Here is a 24098-nt window from a genome sequence, read left to right on the forward strand (position 1 = left end):
TTTGCCTCTGACCATTTTTCTTTCTGAAAAAAACGGAAAGATTTTTTTCTAAAGAAATTTGTATAATAAGAGCATGTGAGGATTGGTTTAGAGATCACCGTTGCAACCAAATTAAGTATATTTTGACCAGACAAGATCCAGCATTTCTTTCTTTTTTTTTTTTTTTTTTGGTCTTTTTAGGGCCACACCAGCAGCATATGGAGGTTCCCAGGCTACGGGTCGAATCAGAGCTGTAACCATTGGCCTATGCCACAGCCACAGCAACACCAGATCCGAGTTGTGTCTGCAACCTACACCACTGCTCACGGCAATGCCAGATCCTTAACCCACTGAGTGAGGCCAGGGATTGAAACCGTGTGTGTCCTCATGGATACTAGTTGGGTTCACTAATTGCTGAGCCATGATGGGAACTCCTCTATTCATTTAATTTTTATCTCCAGCATTTCTATCATTGAATAGGCTTGAAACCTGAGGGCTGTTATAAGATTAATAAAAACTGGACCAGATTTCTCAGGACCAAATAAATCACACTAAAAGTTTCCAAGCCCACATGAATCTAGACCTGTTTAAGGACTTGATTTCTGAAAATGGTGCAAGAACATCATAAAGTCTAATACACATATGACCAATATATATAATAAGCCCTGCTATGTGTAACAAATATTTGGTAAACAAATGGGCACTGTGGCCTCTACTTCAAATAGGCAACAAACATGATATTATAATCCAAATCAGAAGAAAGAAAGGAGCACATCATTCTTATCTTACAAAGAGAAGGTACTCCCAAAGGCTTAATTTTATACATGATTAATCTGAAAAGGTTTCTTGTCGTCCTAAATCAAGATTTTCTGCCAATGATTGCAACTCACCCCCTTGTTCATCCAGCATAGTGATAGTCTTGATTCCTGCATCTTGAGACTAAAAGAAGGGAAAAAAGCTGAGAGCATAACAAAACAACAACAACGAAAACCCAGTAGAAACAAAATCTACAAGGTCTGAAAAACATCAAAAGAGAATCATTAGAAACCTAAGTTCTAAGGATTAGAGCTACAGAGAAAACTCATCTCCCCAAACCAACACAGTTTAACATATTAACCCCCACAAATTAATTACGTCACAAATTCATGGTGAACTGACCTTCCCCGCCACATTCCAATACTGACGAGAAAAATTAAAACCCATTAGTGCATGGTTTGACAATTTTGGCAATCGCTGGTTTCAAATAATCAAATTTACTGGTACAATGCCCTCCTAACTCTTAACAAAAATTCCAACTTGTGCTATTAGAATTAAGTACAGTTTCTATACTTAACTTGATGATTAAATGCTTTCTTACCTCAATGGCTAAGCCCAGGATTCTCCTTGTACTTTCCAGAGACTAGGAAAAAATACAGAATTTTAGTATTCTAAAACATGCAGCCCCTGTCTCTCCTGCAAAAAATCTAATTACAAGCCATATTTATGATGCAACCCTATTTTTAAAGATTGCCAGCCCATTCATCTCCCACTTTAAAACAAGTTGGTCACTATAATTTTAGTTATTTTCTTCCTACCAGGTGCTGCTTAAGAGAAAATCTGGAAGGTGAAGATAGTTAATGGGATTTATAAATATTTAAAGTAAGCAGAAACCTAGGTATAGTAGACAGAAATTAGAAAATTCTGTTAAAACTAATGTCCAGGATATCTTTGTTGCAAATAACTGTTCAGTAACGACTATCTTAGAAAAAAAAAATCATACAAATTGTTTTCACTTAATACTTTGGTGAGTTAAAAGCAAGGAGCTAGTAATGGCACTTTAGGATAAATGCATTCTTTGATATAAAGAGACTGGGAGCAGGCCAAAACGGTCTTCTAAGAAGGTCCTCTCATCCTTCCACTGTGAAAATTAAAAGAGAATTCACTGCCTATTCTAAGTACAACACTTACCTCATCAGTAACCTGGTTAGCTCTCAGCTGAAGTTCTTCTGCTGACAGATTATCCATGATGAATTAAAACTCTTAATAGGTGCAGAAACCGAAATGTAGATATTCTGTTAAGAATAAGGACACAAACAAGTCTGTTTGAGCAGAGTGGGTTATTTATAGAATTTAGAATACGTATCTGGAAAACAGGGTAAAACAGCCTGTCTCTATCTATTTAATACCTATATCTATCTATCTATAGAAATTAAGGCTGGGGGACAGTAATTAAATGTTTAAATGCTAGTTAGTACCAGAGATGAAACTAAACTCAGGTTTCAGGACTTCCAGTAAAGCGCTGTTTCTTTCTTTTCTTTTTTATGGCTGCATCCAAGGCATATGGAAGTTCCCAGGCCAGGTATTGAATCTGGTCCAGATACTGAATCAGAGCCATGGCTGCAAACTACACTGCAGCTACAGCAATGCTGGATCCTTTAAGCCACTGCAACAGGCTGGGGAACAAAGCAGCACCTACGCAGTGACCTGAGCTGCTGCAGGATTATTAACCTACTGCGCCACAGCAGGAACTCCAGTGAGGCACTGTTTCTAATAGGAAAGTGATCCCTAAGTTTTGAAAAGGCAGGCATTACTGAAGACAAGCTGCAAGAAACTAATAAATGAATGCCGTCTGGTACAACGTACTTTGTACAATGTCTGAATATGGAAAAGTATTAAATAAGGTGAAGAAGTCTAAGCTAGGTAGTACTCCATGAGTCAAGTAACAAAATTCAAATTCATGTGCCTGAAGAACACAGGAAAAAAAATCTTAAAATGTATCAGCTGCCCAGGCTACTCAGAGAAAATGAAATGCTTCATTCTTTTTTATTTTTTTGGTCTTTCCTAGGGCCACATCGGTGGCATATGGAAGTTCCCAGGCTAGGGGTCTAATCGAAGCTGTAGCCACAGCCTACACCACAGCCAGTGCAACTTGGGATCCAAGCCGCATCTGTGACCTACCCTACAGCTTGACCCACCCCACAGCTCACAGCTTGACCCACTGAGCAAGGTGAGGGATCGAACCCGCAACCTCATGGCTCCTAGTTGGATTCGGTAACCCCTAAGCCACGATGAACTCCCGAAATGCTTCATTCTTAACAAGAAAAGGATAATGTTGATACAAGGAGCTCAGAAAATAATTAAAAGCTTTTGGTTTTTTGTTCTTTGGTTTTTAGGGCTGTGCCTGTGGCATATGGAGTTCCCAGGCTAGGGGTAGAATCGGTACAGCTGTTGGCCTACACCACAGCCACAGCAATCAGATCTGAGCAGTGTCTGTGACCTATACCACAGCTCAAGGCCAATGCCATATCCTTAACCCACTGAGCAAGGCTAGGGATGCAACCCACATCCTTCATGGATACTAATCAGGTTCATTACCGCTAAGCCATGACAGGAACTCCAAAACTAAAGTTTTTATTAAAAGTAGACTCTCCCTTCCCAACTACTGTACTGTTTGTTGTTTTAGTGAAGTCCTGCCTTCTAATTATCAACAGTGATACTGCTGTGTAGTATTCCTCTTTGAGCAGTCACTGGAGTAATGCACTGTATGACTTATCTAGGTCGTTTTCATTACATTTGCTAGCTTTTTGGTCACACCTGTGGCATGTGGAAGTTTCCAGGCCAGGGATCAAACCCATGCCTTAACAGCTACCTGAACTGCTGCATTGACAAAGCCAGATCCTTAACCTGCTGATCCACAAGAGAACTCCTACATTTGCTAGCTTTGTATTAATTTTTTTTTTTTTTTAGTCTTTTTAGGGCCAAATTTGTGGCTTATGGAAGTTCCCAAGCTAGGGGTCGAATCGAAGCTGTAGCCACTGGCCTATGTCACAGCAACTTGGGATCCAAGCTATGTCTGCGACTTATACCACAGCTAACAAACAGCAACATGGATCCTGGATCCACTGCGTGAGGCCAGAGATCAAACCTGTGTCCTCATGGATACTAATCAAGTTCATACCACTGAGTCACAACAGGAACTCCTGTATTAAATTTTTGAAAACCAATTTTACCAAAGCCCTTGGTTTACATTCTGCATTTATCCCCAGGAAACATTTGGCAATGTATGGAGAATTTTTTGATTGTCAGGAGTTGGGGGGTTGGGAGGAGGGGAGGAGTAGTATTATTGGCATCTAATTGGTCGAGGCCAGGGATGCTATTAAACATCCTATAATACTTCTTGGAACAGCACCCGCCCCCAAAACAAAGAATCATCTGGCTCAAAATGTCAAAGTGCTAAGGTTGAGAAATTGTGCCATGGAGTGCATTCACTGACAAACAGGAAACCTTGTTAACTGTGACTGCACTAGACTGAACTCTTGGCAAGGACTCTATCTTCGTACCTCTAACACCTAACAGGATTGGACAGCTAGTACGCCAGTAAATGTGTTCTGAATGAATAAATGAGTAGAAAAATAAATAAGTAGAAAAACAAGGCGTACTTTCTAAGTGTTTGAAGAGGATCTTAGAAACAAAGCTACATCTAATAGATCCACAAACCAAAATCTGCCATTACACATTTATGATCCGGAATGGCCTGCTAGTCACATACAGATCTTTTTAGTCGCATCCATAGCTAACAACACTTTTACTAGAACTATCTAATAACAGGAAGTTCCTGTTGTGGCTCAGCAGTAATGAGCCCAACTAGTATCCAAGAGGACGAGGGTTCGATCCCTGGCCTTTCTCAGTGGGTTAGGATCTGGTGTTGCTGTGAGCTGTGGTGTAGGTTGGCAACTATAGTTCTGATTAGATCCCTAGCCTGGGAACTTCCATATGCCGTGGGTGCAGCCCTAAAAAAAAAAAAGACCTACCTAAACAAAAAGCAGCAATATCATATAGTCCCAGGACAGGAAGGCATTACATTAAGAGTCCTGTTTATAATTCCATTGCCGCAGCTGTTTCAAGATTTAATTAAGATTTTTAGGCTTGATTAAAGACATTAAGGTTCATAAAATTATTATTAATATTAAAATTACTGTTACTAAAAGTTGAAAATTTAATCTCATGTCTTGCCTGCCATAACAGGACTGTAGTTCTGGCAAAAGGCTGATATATAAGATACATAGTCAAGAGATAAAGGTCTTTCTTAAATTAAGAACTATTCATTGATAGATGCCTAAATAGAACCATGATTTATTGCTTTGCTAATTGTTTATGAGACTTTAGCTTTAATCACACATGTTCATGCTATAGTTCTCTTTTGTCAATCTTTCATAATTCTAATTATAAAAAGAAAAAGAAGTTGCTTTCTACCCTCTCACCTTTCTTGTACATCCCTCCTTTCTCTAATATTCACATCTGCCTTCCCAGGCAGCCTTACGCTTCTCTTTTTACTTCCTAGCACCCCAACAAGAAACATTTCAAAGTCTGTCCTTCCCAGGGAGTATGCTCCAAAGTTATCTATCCCTCTCATGTAAAACTCCCACATGCCCTACAGAGCAGAAAATGATAAAAAAAAAAAAAGGCCATACTCATTAACCAATTAGTATGTGGAATTAGTATCCCTAGTCATGTTTTCCAATACATTTTCCTATGGGGAGGAAGATATTTTGGGAGTAAGGAAGCTCAGATTCCTCAAATTGTACAATTTTGTAATTCTACTCCAAGAGGTGATTCTTGCCAATTATAAGTCAATATTTGCTATTTCTCTTAGTAAATATGAGCAAAATTTCATGTAGGTTCAAAGAGAGGCTTGGATGCAAAACTGACCTGTCAAACTTGAAGATTCCAAGAGTCCTGCCTTTAATTATCCAAAAAAAGCAAATATAAGCGTTCCCCGGGGCTCAGCAGAATAAGGATCCAGTGTTGTCACTGCTGTGGCTCGGTTGCTGCTGTGGCTTGGGTTCCAGGTCTGGCCCAGGAACTTGCATATGCCATGGGTGCAGCCAAAAGAAAAAAAAAAAAAAAAAAGGCAGATACAGCTGTGAAGTGGATGTGAAGAGTCATTCCTGGCATAGCAAATGATATCATTTTGTAGGCCACACCCTTTCAGGGAACTCAAAGTGCTGCCTAGTACTTCTTTTTTTTCCTCCCTGAGCAGATAGATGACACACAAGACAAGAAACAGATCTGTAAAGTTCTCACATGTCTGACATGCTGATATCAGGCCAGAGCTATCTAGCAGGGATTTGAGCACATGATTACAGTAAATGGGACAAAGACAAAGCAGAATTGTAAGAGGAAGGCCAAAAGAGACAAAGAATAATACTCCCCAGGCTCTTTTAGCCTTAACTAAACTGCTCAGAAGTGTCAGGCAAGGTGCAACTTAGAATTAGCTATATAGTTTTATTCATATTGATTATCTCCAGAAGTTTTTCTCAGGGAGTCAAGAAAGGCTATCCAGAATGTTAGAGAATTACAGAATGGGGAGGGGAAGAAAAATGAAACATCATTTGGTACAAAAATCCCATTAAACTGTTTTTTCCTAGATAGAATCTAATAGATTAAATATGTCATTTTCCCAATGCTCCTGGGAACTTAATACACTATGCAAATTGTGTGCCTTTGAGATGAAAATGCCGTATTTTTCTCAGTGCTCCTATACCATATTTCCCTTACTATAGTTCATTTGGGCTTACTAGTAAACTCCTAATTTGCCTTTTTTTTTTTTTGGTCATCTTTTTGCTATTTATTGGGCCGCTCCAGCAGCATATGGAGGTTCCCAAGCTAGGGGTCGAATCGGAGCTGCAGCCACCGGCCTACGCCAGAGCCACAGCAACGCGGGATCCGAGCCGTGTCTGCAACCTACAGCTCAGCTCATGGCAACGCCGGATCGTTAACCCACTGAGCAAGGGCAGGGACCGAACCTGCAACTTCATGGTTCCTAGTGGGATTCGTTAACCACTGCGCCACGACGGGAACTCCCTAATTTGCCTTTCTTAATTTCTATCATAAACCTTGGTGATGGGGGGAGAAGGGAGGGAGAAATGTTCACTGAGAACATACTACATGTCACATAGCCTACTAAGTATTTGTATATGTCATTATTTGTTATACCACTTTAGAGGTGGAGAAACTAAAGCTCAGTTTAAGCAAGTAATTTGCTCAAGGTAAATGAGTCAGTCAAGAGCAGATCTATTATTCAAGTCTGGATCTACTATGAAACCAAGGATGGTCTGCGGCCCTAAAAAGACCAAAAAAAAAAGAAAAATATGATACCTTATGACAACCAAGAAAACAGATTTATAAGGCTGGAGAAATTAAGGACAAAGAATAAATTATAGACCCTACTTTATAAGCATAATATCAATTCTTAGCCTCCCAATTTTCCCCCCCCTTTCAAAGGCCGTACCCATGGCATATGGAGGTTCCCAGGCTAGGCGTTGAATCAGATATGCAGCTGCCAACCTACACTACAGCCACAGCAACACCAGATCCCAGACACAGTTGTGACCTACCCCATAGCCTGCGGCAATGCCAAATCCTTAATCCCCACTGAGCAAGGCCAGGGATCCAACCTGCATCCTCACAGATACTAGTAGGGTTCTTAACCTGCTGAGCCACAATGGGAACTCCCAATCCTCAGCCTCTCTTGAGAAAGATCTTCCAGTTGGCACATATTCACAGCAAGTGTAATCTATGGCAACATTTCCATCCACTAACTGATGATCACCCATCCCAACCATGAAAGTATAGAAATAATATAGTAGAAAAATCTGTCCTAAATGTCCTGCTAAAAGATGTTTAGAGCAAAGGCCCTTGTAATGGTTTGACTGGGTGGGAAACATATTTCACACAAGGTGCTACGAATGGGTTCTAATGGGGTCTGAATACGTTCTTAGTACTTTCATGGCAAAATAATAAGTGGATAAGAAGATCCTATAAAGAAGCAGACAACTGAGCTGGAATAGAAAATTTACAACAGCTCCACCCTGGAGTTCAGGAATACAGTCAGTCTCCTGTCATGGCCCCTCACCTCCAATGTATCCTGGTTCTCTAATTCTACAATCAGCACCCTCAGGGATTCAAAGAAAATGTATGAAATTAGAGGCTATTTAAATGAGAGCCTGTAGGATTTGCTTTAAAATAATTTGGAGGTGGGGAAATGGGTGGGTGTATAGAGGGAGCAAGGTTGGCCATGACTGCTAAAGCTGGGTGAATAACACATGAAAGGTCACTACGCTACTTTCTCAACTTCCTATTATGAAAAAATTTCAAAAATACACCAATTTTAAATGGCAGCTAACTTTTTACATAATCTCTACTCAACGATTTTTAAAGTCTAGGTAGTGGGTAAGGGATTGAGAGGACTCAAAGTAACTATAATAGTTAATACTTATAAAGCATTATACATGCAAGATACTATTCTAAGAAATACTTACAAATATACAAATACATACACACACACATTCATTTCATCCTTACAAGCACAGACTGGGTGTTTTGAAAGTTCTTGAGAGGGCTCTCTGGTGTTTTAGAGCTCACACAAACCTGCTGCATCCTCACATGGTGGGAGGGGCCAGGAGCTCTCTGGGGTCTCTTTTTTAAGACACTAATCTCATTAGTGAGGGGTCCACCTTCATAGTTTAAGCACCTCCCAAAGACCCGACCTACTAACATCATCACATTATTACGTTAGGATTTTAACTTTTAATTTTGGAGGGAAGGACACACAAACAATAAGACCAAAGCAAACACGATTTAATCCCACAGTTCACAGATGTACAAACTAAAGAACAGTGAGGTTAAGCAACTTTTGTGAGCTCACACAGTAGAGCCAGGAGGAAAAACAGGCAGACTGTACACAGAGTATTTGTTTTCAGTTGCTATTACACATATTAAATGGAGAGTAGAAAGCCATGTTATCAAGATATTCAAAGTAGTAGCTTTGCCCAAAAAAAAGTACAGTTGACCCTTGAACAAAACAGGGTTAGGCTGGTAATGTAGTAGGTATGTACTGGCAAAAAATATAGACATACAGAGTAAAATATAGAGTATAAATGATAGGGATAGAATAGGATAGTTACACAGGAAGCTATAGAAGTCCCAGTAGGGGTCCATAGGTAGAGAGGGAAACCATGGGAACTTTGAAAGACTACTGCAAGTTAATGGAGTTCCTGTCATGGCTCATAGGTTAACGAATCTGACTAGGAACCATGAGGTTGCAGGTTTGATTCCTGGCCTTGCTCAGTGGGTAAAGGATCTGGCGTTGCCTGAGCTGTGGTGTAGGTTGCAGACGTGGTTCGAATCTGGTGTTGCTGTGGCTGTGGTTGTGGCTGTGGCTACAGCACCAATTAGACCCCTAGCCTGGGAACCTCCATATGCCGCAGATGCAGCCCTTAAAAAAGACAAAACATAAACAAATAAGTAAATAATCACTCAAGAAAGCCATCAGTTAAGTGATCTTGCTTAACTATAAAACCACAAATAAAAGTATGAGATATGCCTCAAGTCATCAAGTGAAAGATAAAATGAGGCCTGCATTTAAGTTCAGCAAGACAATGATCCTTAGGACCAAGGACAGGAATTTAAGGGGAAGATGACATTCCAAAGTAGGAGATCCTCGTTAAATGAAAAACTGAGATAATTTAACATATTTTAGCACATGTTACTACCCTTCTGCTGATTGGAATAAGCACTATGACAGTCCTAATCTGACTTCACATGGTCAGACACTCTCTTACCCAATGTGAGGAAGAGCTAGTGAGGTAAGCCTGACATCCACTCGAAGAAGGAGGAAGAAGGCAGTCTTTTTTTTGGGGGGGGGGGCTTTTTAGGGCTGCATCTGCAGCATATGGAAGTTCCCAGGCTAGGGGTTAAATCAGAGCTACAGCTGCTGCCACAGCCACAGCAAAATGGGATCTAGCTACATCTGTGATCTACACCACAGCTCAGAGCAACGCCGGATCCTTAACCCACTGAGTGAGGGCAGGGTTCGAACCCACAACCTCATGTTACCGGTCGGATTTGTTTCCGCTGCACCACATCAGGAACTCCAAGGCGGTCTTTTCCCTCTTCCCACTCTCCCTGGATTATAAAAATGTAGCCCCACCTAATTCTTCAGAGCCTCTTCACCTGCCTGCTTTTATCTCTCACTAGTGTCCTATCTTAATAAATCTATTTCTTGCCTATCACTCAGTCTGTTGCTGAATTCCTTCTGTGCTGAGACACAAAGAACCTGAGCCTCAGTAAGTCCAGAACCAGGTAAGTGATTCTAATTAAAAAACAGTGGGTTCAAGTCCCAATCTGGGTTTTGGTTTTTGGTTTCTTAAGTGGAGTCGTCCGGTTTAAACCCAGGCTGTTCAACGGTCAATCTGAATATACATGAAGTCCCTGTCTTCTGCTTTTCAAGTAGCAAGTCTAACCCCAGGCTTAGAATACATTTTAAAGGTTCCCAGCCTTGGCTACACATTATTATCAACTGATGAGCCTTTATAAATATGGAGGCCAAAGTGGGACCTCACACTAATTGGATCAGAATCTCTGGGGGGGTGAGAGTCAGACATCAGTTAGTTTTAAAGATCCCCAGGTGATTCCAATGTGTAGCCAGGCTTGAAAACCACTAATTCAGGTGAAAGGTTTTGTTATACACAAAAACACTAATGGATGATATCCTACCCGTTACAACTCTGGTACCTAAAGAAGGAAAAACATAGAGAGCATTTAATGACGCAGGACAAGAACAACTTACGCTTCAAAAAGTTAAACACAGGGGAGTTCCGTTGTGGCTCAGTGGTAACAAACCTGACTAGGATTCATAAGGATGCAGGTTCGATCTCTGCCCTTGCTCAGTGGGTTAAGGATCTGGTGTTGCAGTGAACTGTGGTGGAGGTCGCAGACTGTAGCTCTGATTCAACCCCTAGCCTGGGAACTTCTACTTGCCGCAGGTATGGCCCTAAAAAGAAAAAAAAAAAGAAAAAAAAGTTAAACACAGAAGTACAATATGATCCAGCAATTTCATTCCTACATATATTAGAGGAAAATTAAAATATATGTCCACATGAAAACTTGTAAACCAAAGTTCAAATAAGCATTATTCATAATAGCCAAAAAGTAGGGAACTCCCCATAGGGAGATCAAGTTGGCAGTGTAGGAGGATGTAGACCTCAATCCCCCAACAAACACATCAAAAATGTATCTACATGGGGAAAATTCTCAAGGAAAACTGCTAGAAACTGGCAGAACTATACAACCAAAGCTTCAAGAGAAGATCACGTCACCAGGTAGGAAGGAACAAAGGCTTCAGGGATCTTCACCCCTGACAAGGAGCTGAAAGGAAGAGAAGGTCTGCATGGGTGGTCCCCTGCGCTGGGGAATGAGCAGATCAAACCACAATCTGGGCATCCTAGCAGTCCTGGGGTCCTGGCAGAGGAGATATGCCACCATGGTAGAAAGGTGGCACTAGAGAAGCTTAGACCCTCCTTACAAGGAGTGCAAGTGTGCTGGCTCACCAATAATCAGAGCGGAGAGAGCCTTGCTCTAGTGGCTGCTGCTGCTCTGCACTCCTCAATCCGAATGGAGTGAATGCCATGGACCCACTCACTCCATACCACAGCAGAGTGCAAGATCTGGGCAAAAACTATGTCTAGCTACACAGGCACAGACCATGGAGCCTGGGGTGTGATCTGAATAGGGTGGCGGCCACTGTCAGTGCAAACATGGGGTAGCACCACAGGAGTGTGCAGCGGCTTAGGCAGACAGGCCCTATGACAGAACTCCATCTAGCTATACAGAGACAGCATGGGGGGCCTAGGGTGTGGTCTGGGTTGGGTCAGCAGTACCTAGTGTCAGTCTCCTAGGGAGAATGCCCTAGCAATGTCCTGACCCTCAGTTCCAGCATAGTGAATGCTCTGGCCCCACCTACTCCACATCACAGCTTAGCATTAGATCTGAGATGAATACAATACAGGAAGGGACATGTCCCTGGGCTGCTTCTAAGCAGAGCCATGAATGCCTATATGCACTGACGTAGTGCCACTGGTCCTCTGTGAGTGCACAGGCATCACCCACTTCTGCAATCACCACCTTTGGGGCAAGGCACGCACTCAAGGGTAACAGAGCCTGATCCACCACCCCAACCCTTAGGGCTTCTATTCCAACAACGAGAGAGGAGACCCTGCCCCTGACAGGGCAGCCAAGGAGCAGGAAGGAAATCCTGGCTGACATCCCACAGAGGCTTTAGACCCTCCAACACCAACTACAGACCTCCTATCAGGGGATAATGGCTAACACACACTGAAGAAAGATGTGGCTGGTGCCCATATCAAAACCAACCCTCAAGAGTTCCCAATGTGGCACAATGGGATTGGTGGCATCTCTGCAGAGCCAGGACGCAGCTTCGATCCCTGGCTTGACACAACGGGGTAAAGGATCTGGCGTTGCTGCAGCTGCAGCCTAGGTCTGCTCTGATCTCTGGCCTGGGGCCTCCATATGCTCATGGGTCAACAAAAAAAAAAAAAAAAAAAGACTCCTTTTGGAGTTTCCTGGTGGCCCAGCAGATTAAAGCTCTGGTTGTTACTGCTGTGATGAGGGTTCAATCCCTGGCCCAGGGAACTTCCACATGCCATGTGCTTGGCCAAACAAAAACCAATGCTCACACAAAGTCAGTGGACACACACAATCTACACAGGGACACTACCACATGAAAACACCCCTCCAAGACCATAGCGATAACTGATTCTCCTTATAGAGAAACACAGAGACAAAGAAAGTAAAATGAAAAGGCAGAAGAATTACTCCCAACTGAAAGAGCAAGAGAAATCCCCTGAAAGAACAAATAATGAAACAGAGCTCACCAGTCCATCAGATCCTGAATTCAAAAGTGGTAATAAAAATAACTGAATTAGGAGTTCAGGTTCTAGTCATGGCTCAGCAGGAACGAACCTGACTAGTATCCAAGAGGACTTGATTCAATCCCTGGCCTCGCTCAGTGGGTTAAGGATCTAGCGTTGCCATGAGCTGTGGAGGAGGTCGCAGATGCGGCTCGGATCCCAAGTTGCTGTGGTTGTATGTGGCATAGGCCAGCAGCTGCAGCTATGATTCAACCCCTAGCCTGGGAATTTCCATATGCTGCTGGTTCAGCCCTAAAGAGCAAATAAAACAAAACAAAAAAAAAAACGAATTAAGGAGTTCCTATTGTGGCTCAGCAGGTTAAAAACTGGAAATAGTGCCCATGAGGATGTGGGTTCGATCTCTGACCTTGCTCAGTGGGTTAGGGATCCAGCATTGTCACAAGCTGTGGCATAGGTCACAAACGTGGTTTAGATCTCGAATTGCTGTGGCTTGTGGTGTAGGCCTCAGCTGCAGGTCCCATTCGACCCCTAACCCAGGAATCATCATATGCTGCAGATGCGGCTGTAAAAAGAAAAAAAAAGATCTGAATTAAGAAAGATGATTGATAAAAATAATAATAAATTTACGTGAAGAAACTTTAAAAAAAAGATTGACAGAGGAGTTCCCATCATGGTGCAGTGGTTAACAAATCCGACCAGGAACCATGAGGTTGCGGGTTTGATCCCTGGTCTTGCTCAGTGGGTTAAGGATCTGGCATTGCCGTGAGCTGTGGTGTAGGTTGCAGACGCGGCTTGGATCCCGCTTTGCTGTGGCTCTGGTGTAGGCCGGTGGCTACAGCTCCGATTTGACCCCTAGCCTGGGAACTTCCATATGCCGCAGGAGCGGCCCAAGAAATGGCAAAAGACAAAAAAAAAAAAAAAAAAAAGCAGACTGCACCACAATGGGAACTCCAGAAATGCATATTATTTTAGCAAAGTACTAGAAACTACAAAAATGAACCAGTCTAAAGTTGATAAATCAATTGATGAGATAAAAAGCAATCTAATAACAATAAATAGCTGACTAAATGACACAAAAACAAGTAAGTGATCTGGAAGACAGAATAACAGAAATCACTGAGCCAGAACAGCAGGCAGAAAGAAAAATGAAAAGAAAAAGAAAACAACATTCAAGATCTATGGAAAATGTGCCTATCTACACATAATAGGGGTTCCATAAAAGAGAGAGAAATGGACTGAAAAACGTATTTGAAGAAATTATGGCTGAAAACTTCCCAAATGTAAAGAGGAATGTGACACAGGTACAGCAGCACAGAGGGTCCCAAACGAGATGAACCCAAAGAGACCCATACCAAGATATATCTTAATTAAAATGGCATAGTTAAAGAAAAGGAGAAAGAAAAAAACAGAATCAGTTAAAAGGGAAACCCTATAAGACTATCTTCTGGTTTCTCTGCAGAAACTTTGCAGGCCAGAAGGAAGTGGCATGATATATTCAAACTACTGAAAAGGGCAGTTCCTGTTGTGGCTCAGTAGGTTAGGAACCTGACTAGTATCTGCAAGGATGCAGGTTTGGTCCCTGGCCTCACTCTGTGGGTTAAGGATCTGGCATTGCCACAAGCTGCAGTGTAGGTCACAGACGTGGCTGAGATCCTGTATTGCTATGGTGTAGGCCAGCAGCTATAGCTCCAAATTGCCCCCTACCTGGGAACTTCCAAATGCCTCAGGTGCAGCTCTAAAAACAAAAATAAAAATAAAAAATAAAAGAAAGTACTGAAAGGAAAAACCTGTAACCTAGAATAGTCTACCCAGCAAGATTATCATTTAGAATAGAAGGGCAGACAGATAAAGAATCTCTCAGATGAGCAAAAACTAAAAGAATACAGCAATGCTAAACCTAGTTTAAAAAAGTAGGGTCTTCTCTAAATAGGATATTCTCTAAATGGAAAAGAAGCAAAAGCTATAGTAAAGGGAGAATTACAACAGGAAAGGCAAATATATAAAAGAACTGAAGATCACTTAGATAAGCCAATATATAGATTAAAAAACAATCCAAAAATTTTATAAAAGCAATTATAACTATAATTAACAGCAAAAGAATAAGCATGAAGATGTAAAATAGGACATCGAAATCACAAAATATAGAGGAGGGAGAATAAAAATTTGGGACTTGAACTTGTATGATTATCAGTTCAAAGCAAACAGATATACTCATGGGTCAATATACTTGAAATCCAGGGTACAAACAAATCAAAACCATTAAACCACAAAAGAAGAAACCAAAAGAAGAAATGAACAGAGAACTACAAAAACAACTGGAAGACAAGGTTTAAAATGATAATGAGTACATACTGATCAATAATTACTCTAAATGTCAATGGACTAAATGCTCTGATCAAAAGACCATAGTCGGGAGTCCCCGTCGTGGCGCAGTGGTTAACGAATCTGACTAGGAACCATGAGGTTGCGGGTTCGGTCCCTGCCCTTGCTCAGTGGGTTGACGATCCGGTGTTGCCGTGAGCTGTGGTGTAGGTTGCAGATGCGGCTCGGATCCCGAGTTGCTGTGGCTCTGGCATAGGCCAGCGGCTACAACCCCGATTCGACCCCTAGCCTGGGAATCTCCATATGCCGCAGGAGCGGCCCAAGAAATAGCAAAAAGACAAAAAAAAAAAAAAAAAGACCATAGTCGGGAGTTCCCGTCGTGGCTCAGTGGCTAACAAATCCAACTAGGAACCATGAGGTTGCAGGTTCGATCCCTGGCCTTGCTCAATGGATTAAGGATCCCGAGTTGCTGTGAGCTGTAGTGTAGGTCACAGACGCGGCTCGGATCTGGTGTTGCTGTGGCTGTGGCACAGGGCGGCAGCTACGGCTCCAATTAGACCCCTAGCCTGGGAACCTTTGTATGCAGCAGGTTCGGCCCTGGAAAAGACAAAAAAAAAAAAAAAAAAAGACCAGAGTCGTAGATTGAATTAAAAAACAAGAACCCGCAATATGTTGCCTACAAGAGACTCACTTTAGGGCAAAAGACACAGACTAAAACTGAGGGGATGGAAAAATACATTTAATGCAAATGAAAACAACATGAAAGTGAGAGTAGCAATATTCATATCAGACAAAACAAGCTGGAGTTCCTGTCGTGGCGCAGTGGTTAACGAATCCGACTAGGAACCATGAGGTTGAGGGTTCGGTCCCTGCCCCTGCTCAGTGGGTTAACGATCCGGCGTTGCCGTGAGCTGTGGTGTAGGTTGCAGACGCGGCTCAGATCCTGCGTTGCTGTGGCTCTGGCGTAGGCTGGCGGCCACAGCTCCGATTAGACCCCTAGCCTGGGAACCTCCACATGCCGCGGGAGCGGCCCAAAGAAATAGCAAAAAGACAAAAAAAAACAAAAAACAAAAAACAAGCTGTGTCTGCAACCTGCACCGTAGCTTGTGGCAATGACAGATCTTTAACCCACTGAGCTAGGCCAGGGATTGAATTCGCATCCTCACAGACACTATGTCGGGTTTTGTTTTGTTTTTTTCTTTTTAGGGTTATAGCTGAAGTATATGGAAGTTCCTAGGTTGGGGTCAAATCAGAGCCACAGTCACCAGCCTGTGCCACAACCACAACAATGCCCAGATCTGAACAGGGTATGACCTATACTGCAGCTCACAGAAATGCCAGATCCTTAACCCACTGAGCAAGGCCAGGAATTGATCCTGTGCCCTCATGGATACTAGTTGGGTTCATTACCACTAAGCCACCACAGGAACTCCTATGTCAGGTTCTTAACCTGCTGAGCCACAATAGGAATTACCAATATCTTCTTAGATCTGTCTGTCTCCCAAGGCAAAAGAAATAAAAGTAAAAATAACAAATGGGACCTAATTAAACTTAAAAGCTTATTCATAACAAAAGAAAAACCATCAACAAAACGAAAAGACAACCTAAGGAATGGGAGGAAATATTTGCAAATGATGCGACCAACAAGGGGTTAACATCCAAAACATTCAAATAAGCTCATAAAAATCAATAATTAAAAAAAAACAATCAAAAAGAATGGGCTAAACAGAGACATAAATAGACATTTCTCTCTTTTTTAAGACAGACAGATGGCCAAGAGGCACATCACTAATTATTAGCGACATGCAAAACAAAACTACAATGAGTTACCACCTCACATAGGTCAGAATGGCCATCAACAAAAAGTCTACAAATAATAAATGCTGGCGAGGATGTGGAGAACAAGGAACTTTCATACACTGTTGCGGGAACATAAATTGGTGCAGCCACCATGGAGAACAGCATAGTGGTTCCTTAAAAAACTAAAACTAGAGCTACCATATGATCCAGCAATGCTACTCCTGGGTATATCTCTAGAAAAAATGAAAACTCTAATTTGAAAAGACAGGCATACCCCAGTGTTCACAATAGCACTATTTACAATAGCCAAGACATGGAAGAACCCCAAGTGCCCATGAACAGACCACTGATTTAAGAAGATGTGGTGTGCACACACACACACACACACACACACACACAATGTAGTATTACTCAGCTATAAAAAAGGAATGAAATATTGCCACTTGCAGCAAAATGGATGGACCTTGAAATTACTATGCTTTGTGAAATCAGTCAGATAAAGACAAATATGTTACTTATATGTGGAATCTAAAAAGTAATACAAATGAATCTATATGCAAAATAGAAACAGATTCAAAGACATAGAAAATAAACTTTCGGCTACCAAAGGGAAAGCAGGGAGCAATTAGAGGCATGGGATTATCAGATACAAACTACTAGACATAAAACAGATAAGCAACACAGATTTACTGTATAGCACAGGGAATTATAGTCAATATCTTACAATAACTCATAACGGAATATAATTTGAAAAAAAACCCTGAATCACTATGTTTTACAGCTGAAACTCAAGCATTATTGTAAATCGACTATACCATCAATTAAAAAAAATAGGGAAAAACTCAAAAGTCCATATGATGGAATATCATTCAACCATAAAAAGGAATGTTATATGCTACAACATGTATGAGCCTCTAAAGCATTATACTTAGTGAACAAAGCCAGATACAAAAGGCCCTCTACTGTATGATGCCATTTATACAAAGTGTCTAGAATAGATAAATCCATAAAGGCAAAATATATTAGCAGTTGCCAGGGTTGGGGGAGGTATGGGATTGCTGTGGGGGGATGGAAATGGAAAGGTTCTGGAATTAGTGGTGATAGCTACACAGCCTTATAAATATATAAAAAGCTACTAAATGGCATATTTAAATGGTGAATTTTAAGTTATGTGAATTACATCTCAACTTTTAAAAAAGTGAAAAAATTTTAAAAAAGACTTAAAGGTGGAAAAAAACTATTTGAAAGAACATTAAGGTGGAGTTCCTATTGTGGCTCAGTGGTAAGGAACCCAATTAGTATCCATGAGGATGAGGGTTCAATCCTTGGCCTTGCTCAGTGGGTTAAGGATCTGGCTGTGAACTGTGGTGTAGGTTACAGATGCAGCTCAGAACTGGCATTGCTCTGGCTATGGTGTAGGCTGGTAGCTGCAGCTTCAATCCGACCCCTAATCTGAGAACTTCCACACGCTGCTTTGCAGCCCTAAAAAGTTAAAAAAAAAAAAAAAAAAAAGGAGTTCCCGTTGTGGCGCAGTGGTTAACGAATCCGACTAGGAACCATGAGGTTGCGGGTTCAGTCCCTGCCCTTGCTCAGTGGGTTAACGATCCGGCGTTGCCGTGAGCTGTGGTGTAGGTTGCAGACGCGGCTCGGATCCCGAGTTGCTGTGGCTCTGGCGTAGGCCGGTGGCTACAGCTCTGATTCGACCCCTAACCTGGGAACCTCCATATGCCGCAGGAGCGGCCCAAGAAATAGCAACAACAAAAAAGACAAAAAAAAAAAAGAATACTAAAGTAAAAGAAAAAAGTATAAATAGGAATTAAAAGGAAGACAGGAAGGAAAACATTAATTTTGTAGCTTTTCCTATGCCAAACAATCTTCTGCCGTAGTATAAAATCTAAGGGATTTAGTTAAAATAAATGGTAGTGGCTATAGAGTAAGCATCACTGAAATAAAAAACTTTTAATTTTTTTATTTTTATTTTTTTTATTTTTTACATCAAATGGACCACCTTTCTTCTCCAGGAAGAAGAATGGTGATTGGAAAACAAGACAGAACAACCATGTTAAGAAACAGACCTGAAGCATTAAAGTTTTCATGCCAGATTCTCCGAATTCTGAAAATATGTCTTTCCCTAAAGGGACAAAATTCCAAGTTTCCTTTCCTTTTTTTCTGCCAACCCACGCCACAGCCAAGCAATGCAGGATTTGAGCCGCGTCTGAGACCTACACCACAGCTCATGGCAACGCTGGGTACTTAACCCACTGAGCGAGGAGGCCTGGGATCAAACCTGCATCCTCATGAATACTAATCGGGTTCGTAACTGCTGAGCCACAATGGGAACTCCTTCTTCTAGTTAGTGTTTATGTTTATCCTTACATTATAGAGCGGCTGGCTCCTTAAATTCTTGGTTGGAAATAAATCCTGAGGCAGTGAAGTAATCTGTTAACTTTGTTGATCCCACTCGAATGTATATTACTATAAAATCCTAGTCATGGCACAGCAGAAACAAACCTCAAGGAACCATGAGGTTTCAGGTTCGATCCCTGGCCTTGCTTGGTGGGTTGAGGATACAGCACTGCGGTGAGCCGTGGTGTAGGCTGCAGACACAGCTTGGATCCCGAGTTGCTGTGGCTGTGGCTAGGCCCACAGCTGTAGCTCTGATTCTGCCCTTAGCCTTGGAACTTCCTTATGCCATCCATGGGTGCGGCCCTAAAAAGGGGCAAAAAAACAAAATAAGATCCTAGTTCCTTGGTGGCATAGTGGATTAAGGACCCAGTCCTTGTCACTGCTGTGGCATGGATTCAATCCCTGGCCCAGGAATTTCTGCACGCCATGAGTGCAGCAGAAAAAAAAGTCCTTCCTTCCAAGAATACTTTTATTAATCTCAAAGAATCCAGGGTTCCATGGATGACCATTTGGAAAACACTAGCCTATAGAAATTTCTGCTTAATTAACCAATTATCTATGAACAAAGTTTGTTTCTCATCTCAGAGAAATCTCTGAATAGAAATAAACCTCAGAGATCATCGAGTCCAACTTTATGCTAAGAGAATAATATGTAACTATTAGGCTCTCTCTAAAATACACAATCCTGGGAGTTCCCGTCGTGGCGCAGTGGTTAACGAATCCGACTAGGAACCATGAGGTTGCGGGTTCGGTCCCTGCCCTTGCTCAGTGGGTTAACGATCCGGCGTTGCCGTGAGCTGTGGTGTAGGTTGCAGATGCGGCTCGGATCTCGCGTTGCTGTGGCTCTGGCGTAGGCCAGTGGCTACAGGTTCAATTCGACCCCTAGCCTGGGAACCTCCATATACCGCGGGAGCGGCGCAAAGAAATAGCAAAAAAAGACAAATAAATAAATAAATAAAATAAAATACACAGTCCTTAATGGGGAAGTGGCAGGGGTGGGGCGTACTTCTTGGAACAGACTTGATGGTATCTGAAAAGGAGAAGCACAGGACTGTGGTCTTAAGAGAACAAGATAGATTAGGGTCCAAATGAAGAGGGAAACTACAGACCAGTGCTGTCAGAAGAGAACTGCTGAAAACTACCATCCAGCTATGATGACCTCTCCAAGAGAGCTGAAAACTGCCTAATGCCAATGGATGGAGAGCAAGGAGGAGTCAGCAGCCTGCCTAGTCTGAAGGCGTGGCAGAAAGGAACCCTAGTCCTAGAATACATCGCTTTCAATACATTCCACAAACATTTTTCAAGTATCTACTATCAAGTAAGGGAACATATTTTTATGCCAAGAAAATTGCCTTTGTTTCTTTTGAAATGTGAATTTCATGTTATACTGTATTTAGAATATGGAAAATAAAACATTCTTCTCTACTACCTCCAAACATATAGTTTTCCTTTTCACTTAAACTTCCAGTTGTTTCATGCAAATAAATTCTGCCTCTGCAGGACTACAGTCATGCTAGCGTTGAGGCTAAGACCATCTGACCTATTGTCAAAGCATAGCTGGGTTGAATATAATTTCAGTTATTAATTCTCCTGTGACTAAACTTACTACTTTCAGATAAAATGAGAAAATTTAAGAAACTGTGAATGACCATAATGTAGTGGTTCATAATAAATGCTGACATCAGACAGATCCTGAGTTTATCCTAGCTTGGGTACCTAGGCAAATTACTTAACCTATTCAAGTCTCTATTTCCCTGTTCTTTAGGATAACAGTTCTACCTCTCAGGGTTGTTTCAGAAATAAAGTGCACAGGTAACATAAGGTGCTTAGCACAGTGCCTAATACAGAGTAGACTCATTAAATGACAATTATTAATGAACTGTGTATTATTATTCATGTTATTTGTTATGTTGCCTGTGGCGTTTGACTCCTAGTTCAAATGTTTGAGAAACTAATCAGAAAGCTTCTAGATAAACTCAGAATCAGAGCCAAAATACTTGGATGGTTGGGGTGAATATTTTGCTCAGACATGGTTTCTCATGCTGTGAGTTAGTAGGTGCCATTCTAGTTACCAAATGAAGACTGCTGAAGATGAATAATGGAGAATAAACGCAAAGAATGGAAGAAAAGTTAGTATACTGAGAACGAAGCAGAAATTCACTGCATAAAAGGGCTTACTTTTTTAAGAATATATTTCACTCTTACTTTCCATTTTTAGTATGAAACATAAAAAGTGTACACATGCAAAGAAGAAAGGAAGTAAAGAAGAAAAAATGTTCACATGTATACTCACAAAGTATGGGTGCACGGTATTCCAAAATACCTAAAGCACTCCAGTCTGGCCAAAAAGAATCCATGTTCTGGTTAGGAAATTTAACTCTTCCTGAAGGCATTTAGATGAGAGGACGTCTTATTTATGCTAATGTTAGTTTCCTTCTTTTACTTCCTCTCTCAAGTTTCCTTTCTACTTTCTACAGGAACAACTTTAACTATTCTTATACCAAGGCTTGAAAACTATGCAAATACAAGAAGTATACCACTGAACCATATCTATTAAATATCTTGGTTTCAAAGAGCAATGAAGCACATGGTTTGTTTGGGTTTTTTTTGTCTTTTTGCCATTTCTAGGGCCGCTTCCAGTGGCATATGGAGGGTCCCAGGCTAGGGGTCTAATCGCAGCTGTTGCGCCAGCCTACACCAGAGCCTCAGCAATGTGGGATCCAAGCAGCGTCTTCGACCTACACCACAGCTCATGGCAATGCCGGATCCCTAACCCACTGAGCAAGGCCAGGGATGGAACCTGAAATCTCATGGTTCCTAGTCGGATTTGTTAACCACTGTGCCACAATGGGAACTCCCAAAACGTATGATTCAAGACCGCTGAGGGAGAAAGTACCACTAAAAAGCATTAATCAGAAAGATCAGGAGTTCCCGTCGTGGCACAGTGGTTAACAAATCCGACTAGGAACCATGAGGTTTCGGATTCGATCCCTGGCCTTGCTCAGTGGGTTAACAATTCGGCATTGCCGTGAGCTGTGCTGTAGGTCGCAGACTCGGCTCGGATCCCGTGTTGCTGTGGCTCTGGTGTAGGCCGGTGGCTACAGCTCCGATTAGACCCCTAGCCTGGGAACTCCATATGCCACGAGAGCGGCCCAATAAATGGCAAAAAAGACAAAAAAAAAAAAATCAAAATTTCACTTCAGTTTTACAGAAGCACTTATTATAACTTAATTACTTGATGTTCATCTCCTAGTTTCCAAGTCCTGCTGAGCCTTGGAAATTCCACAATTCTACCCCCAGTGACCAATGTATAATCCCGAGGAGGATGATCTGAATGTTATTATAATCAATTACATGGACTATGTCCAAAAAAAGGCTGTGTGAACAGAAAAGGGATGATCTATACGAAAGATAAGTAGGATCGAGAATGTACCATTCATTCTCTAGGGAAGAGAGAGACATAATCTGGCAGACATACGTATGGTATCTGCTAGGGAAATACTTTGAGGTGGGGATGACTAGCTAAGGCTTTACCATGACCGAGTAAAATATTCACCATAACCATCCAAGACACTTCTGGTTAGCTTCTCATTTTTTTGTTTGTTTGTTTGTTTTGGTTTTTTTTTGTCTTTTCTAGTGCCTCACCCGCGGCATATGGAGGTTCCCAGGCTAGGGGTCTAATCAGAGCTGTAGCCACCGGCCTATGCCACAGCCACATCAAGACTAGATCCAAGCCAAGTCTGTGACCTCCACCACAGCTCACGGCAACGCCAGATCCTTAACCCACTTAGTGAGGCCAGGGATTGAACCCAAAACCTCATGGTTCCTAGTCAGATTCATTACCCACTTCGCCACGATGGGAACTCCTCAAATATTCTGATACGAGGAGTCAGAGGCCATAGATGGAAAACATAAAGCACTCAGATCCCTAGAAAGGAATATCCCCCTGCAGTAGACTGAGTGGCATTCTTGTTGTTTATACAGAAAGCAATATGGTATTCTGATTAAGCGCCCCCTATTTGGAAGCATCAAGGTTTAAAATTCTATTACTTAACTTCTCTATTCTTTAGTTTTCTCATTAAATGAGGATATAATGCTTACTTCAAATGTTGTTTTAAGGATCAAGTTAATTATTCACAGCATTTAGAACTTTGCTAGAATGTAATGCTCAATAAAATTATACAAAAAAACATTCAGGAGCTGGAGTTCCCATCATGGCTCAGCGGTAATGAACCCAACTAGTACCCATGAGGACACGGGTTTGATCCCTGGCCTTGCTGAGTGGGTTGAGGATCTGGCATTGCCATGAGCTGTGGTATAGGTTGTAGACAGGGCTCAGGTTCTGCAATGCAGTGGCTGTGGTATAGGCCAGCGGCTGCAGCTCCAATTCAACCCCTAGCCTGGGAACTTCCATATGCTATGAATGGGGCCCTAAAAAGACCAAAAAAAAAAAAAAGACAAATTTTCATAATAATCATTAAGCATCTCTCACAATTTTGATTTGAGAATCAAAACCCAAGTAGGACCAACTCTAAAAACATTTTGATTTCTGACTATTATTCCTTTTTTTTTTTTTTGGTCTTTTTAGGGCCGCACTCACGGCATATGGAGGTTCCCAGCCTAGGGGTTGAATCGGAGCTACAGCTGCTGGCCTATGCCACAGCTCACAGCAACACTGGTTCCCTAACTCACTGAACAAAGATAAGGGCTCGAAACTGCAACTTCATGGTTACTAGTAAGATTCGTTTCTGCTGCACCACAAAGGGAACTCCTGACTTTAGATAGACTATTAAAGAAATGCCACAGGAGTTCCTGCTATGGTTCAGTGGAAATGAACCCAACTAGTATCCATGAGGATGCAGTTCAATCCCCGGACCCACT

At 41.8% G+C, this 24098-nt stretch overlaps 1 protein-coding gene across 7 annotated transcripts in view; it reads right to left on the reverse strand.

Annotated features, from left to right (window-relative positions):
• SNAP23 (synaptosome associated protein 23) overlaps positions 1 to 24098 on the reverse strand; it is a 43840-nt gene that overhangs the window by 15027 nt on the left and 4715 nt on the right. For 6 of the 7 annotated variants that reach the window (XM_047766583.1, XM_047766588.1, XM_047766586.1 and 3 more), the window contains 3 exons: positions 1927 to 2030; positions 1337 to 1378; positions 870 to 918 (listed from right to left, as the gene is read on the reverse strand). In XM_047766583.1, coding sequence (XP_047622539.1) covers positions 870 to 918; positions 1337 to 1378; positions 1927 to 1983 — 148 coding nt within the window. In that variant the 5' untranslated portion in view covers positions 1984 to 2030. Of the gene's footprint in view, positions 1 to 869; positions 919 to 1336; positions 1379 to 1926; positions 2031 to 21510; positions 21534 to 24098 lie in introns of those variants that run through there. The other variant, XM_047766587.1, reaches the window with a different exon arrangement.

This window comes from Phacochoerus africanus, chromosome 2 (genome assembly GCF_016906955.1).
Source record: "Phacochoerus africanus isolate WHEZ1 chromosome 2, ROS_Pafr_v1, whole genome shotgun sequence".
In the NCBI taxonomy this organism is placed as follows: domain Eukaryota; kingdom Metazoa; phylum Chordata; class Mammalia; order Artiodactyla; family Suidae; genus Phacochoerus; species Phacochoerus africanus.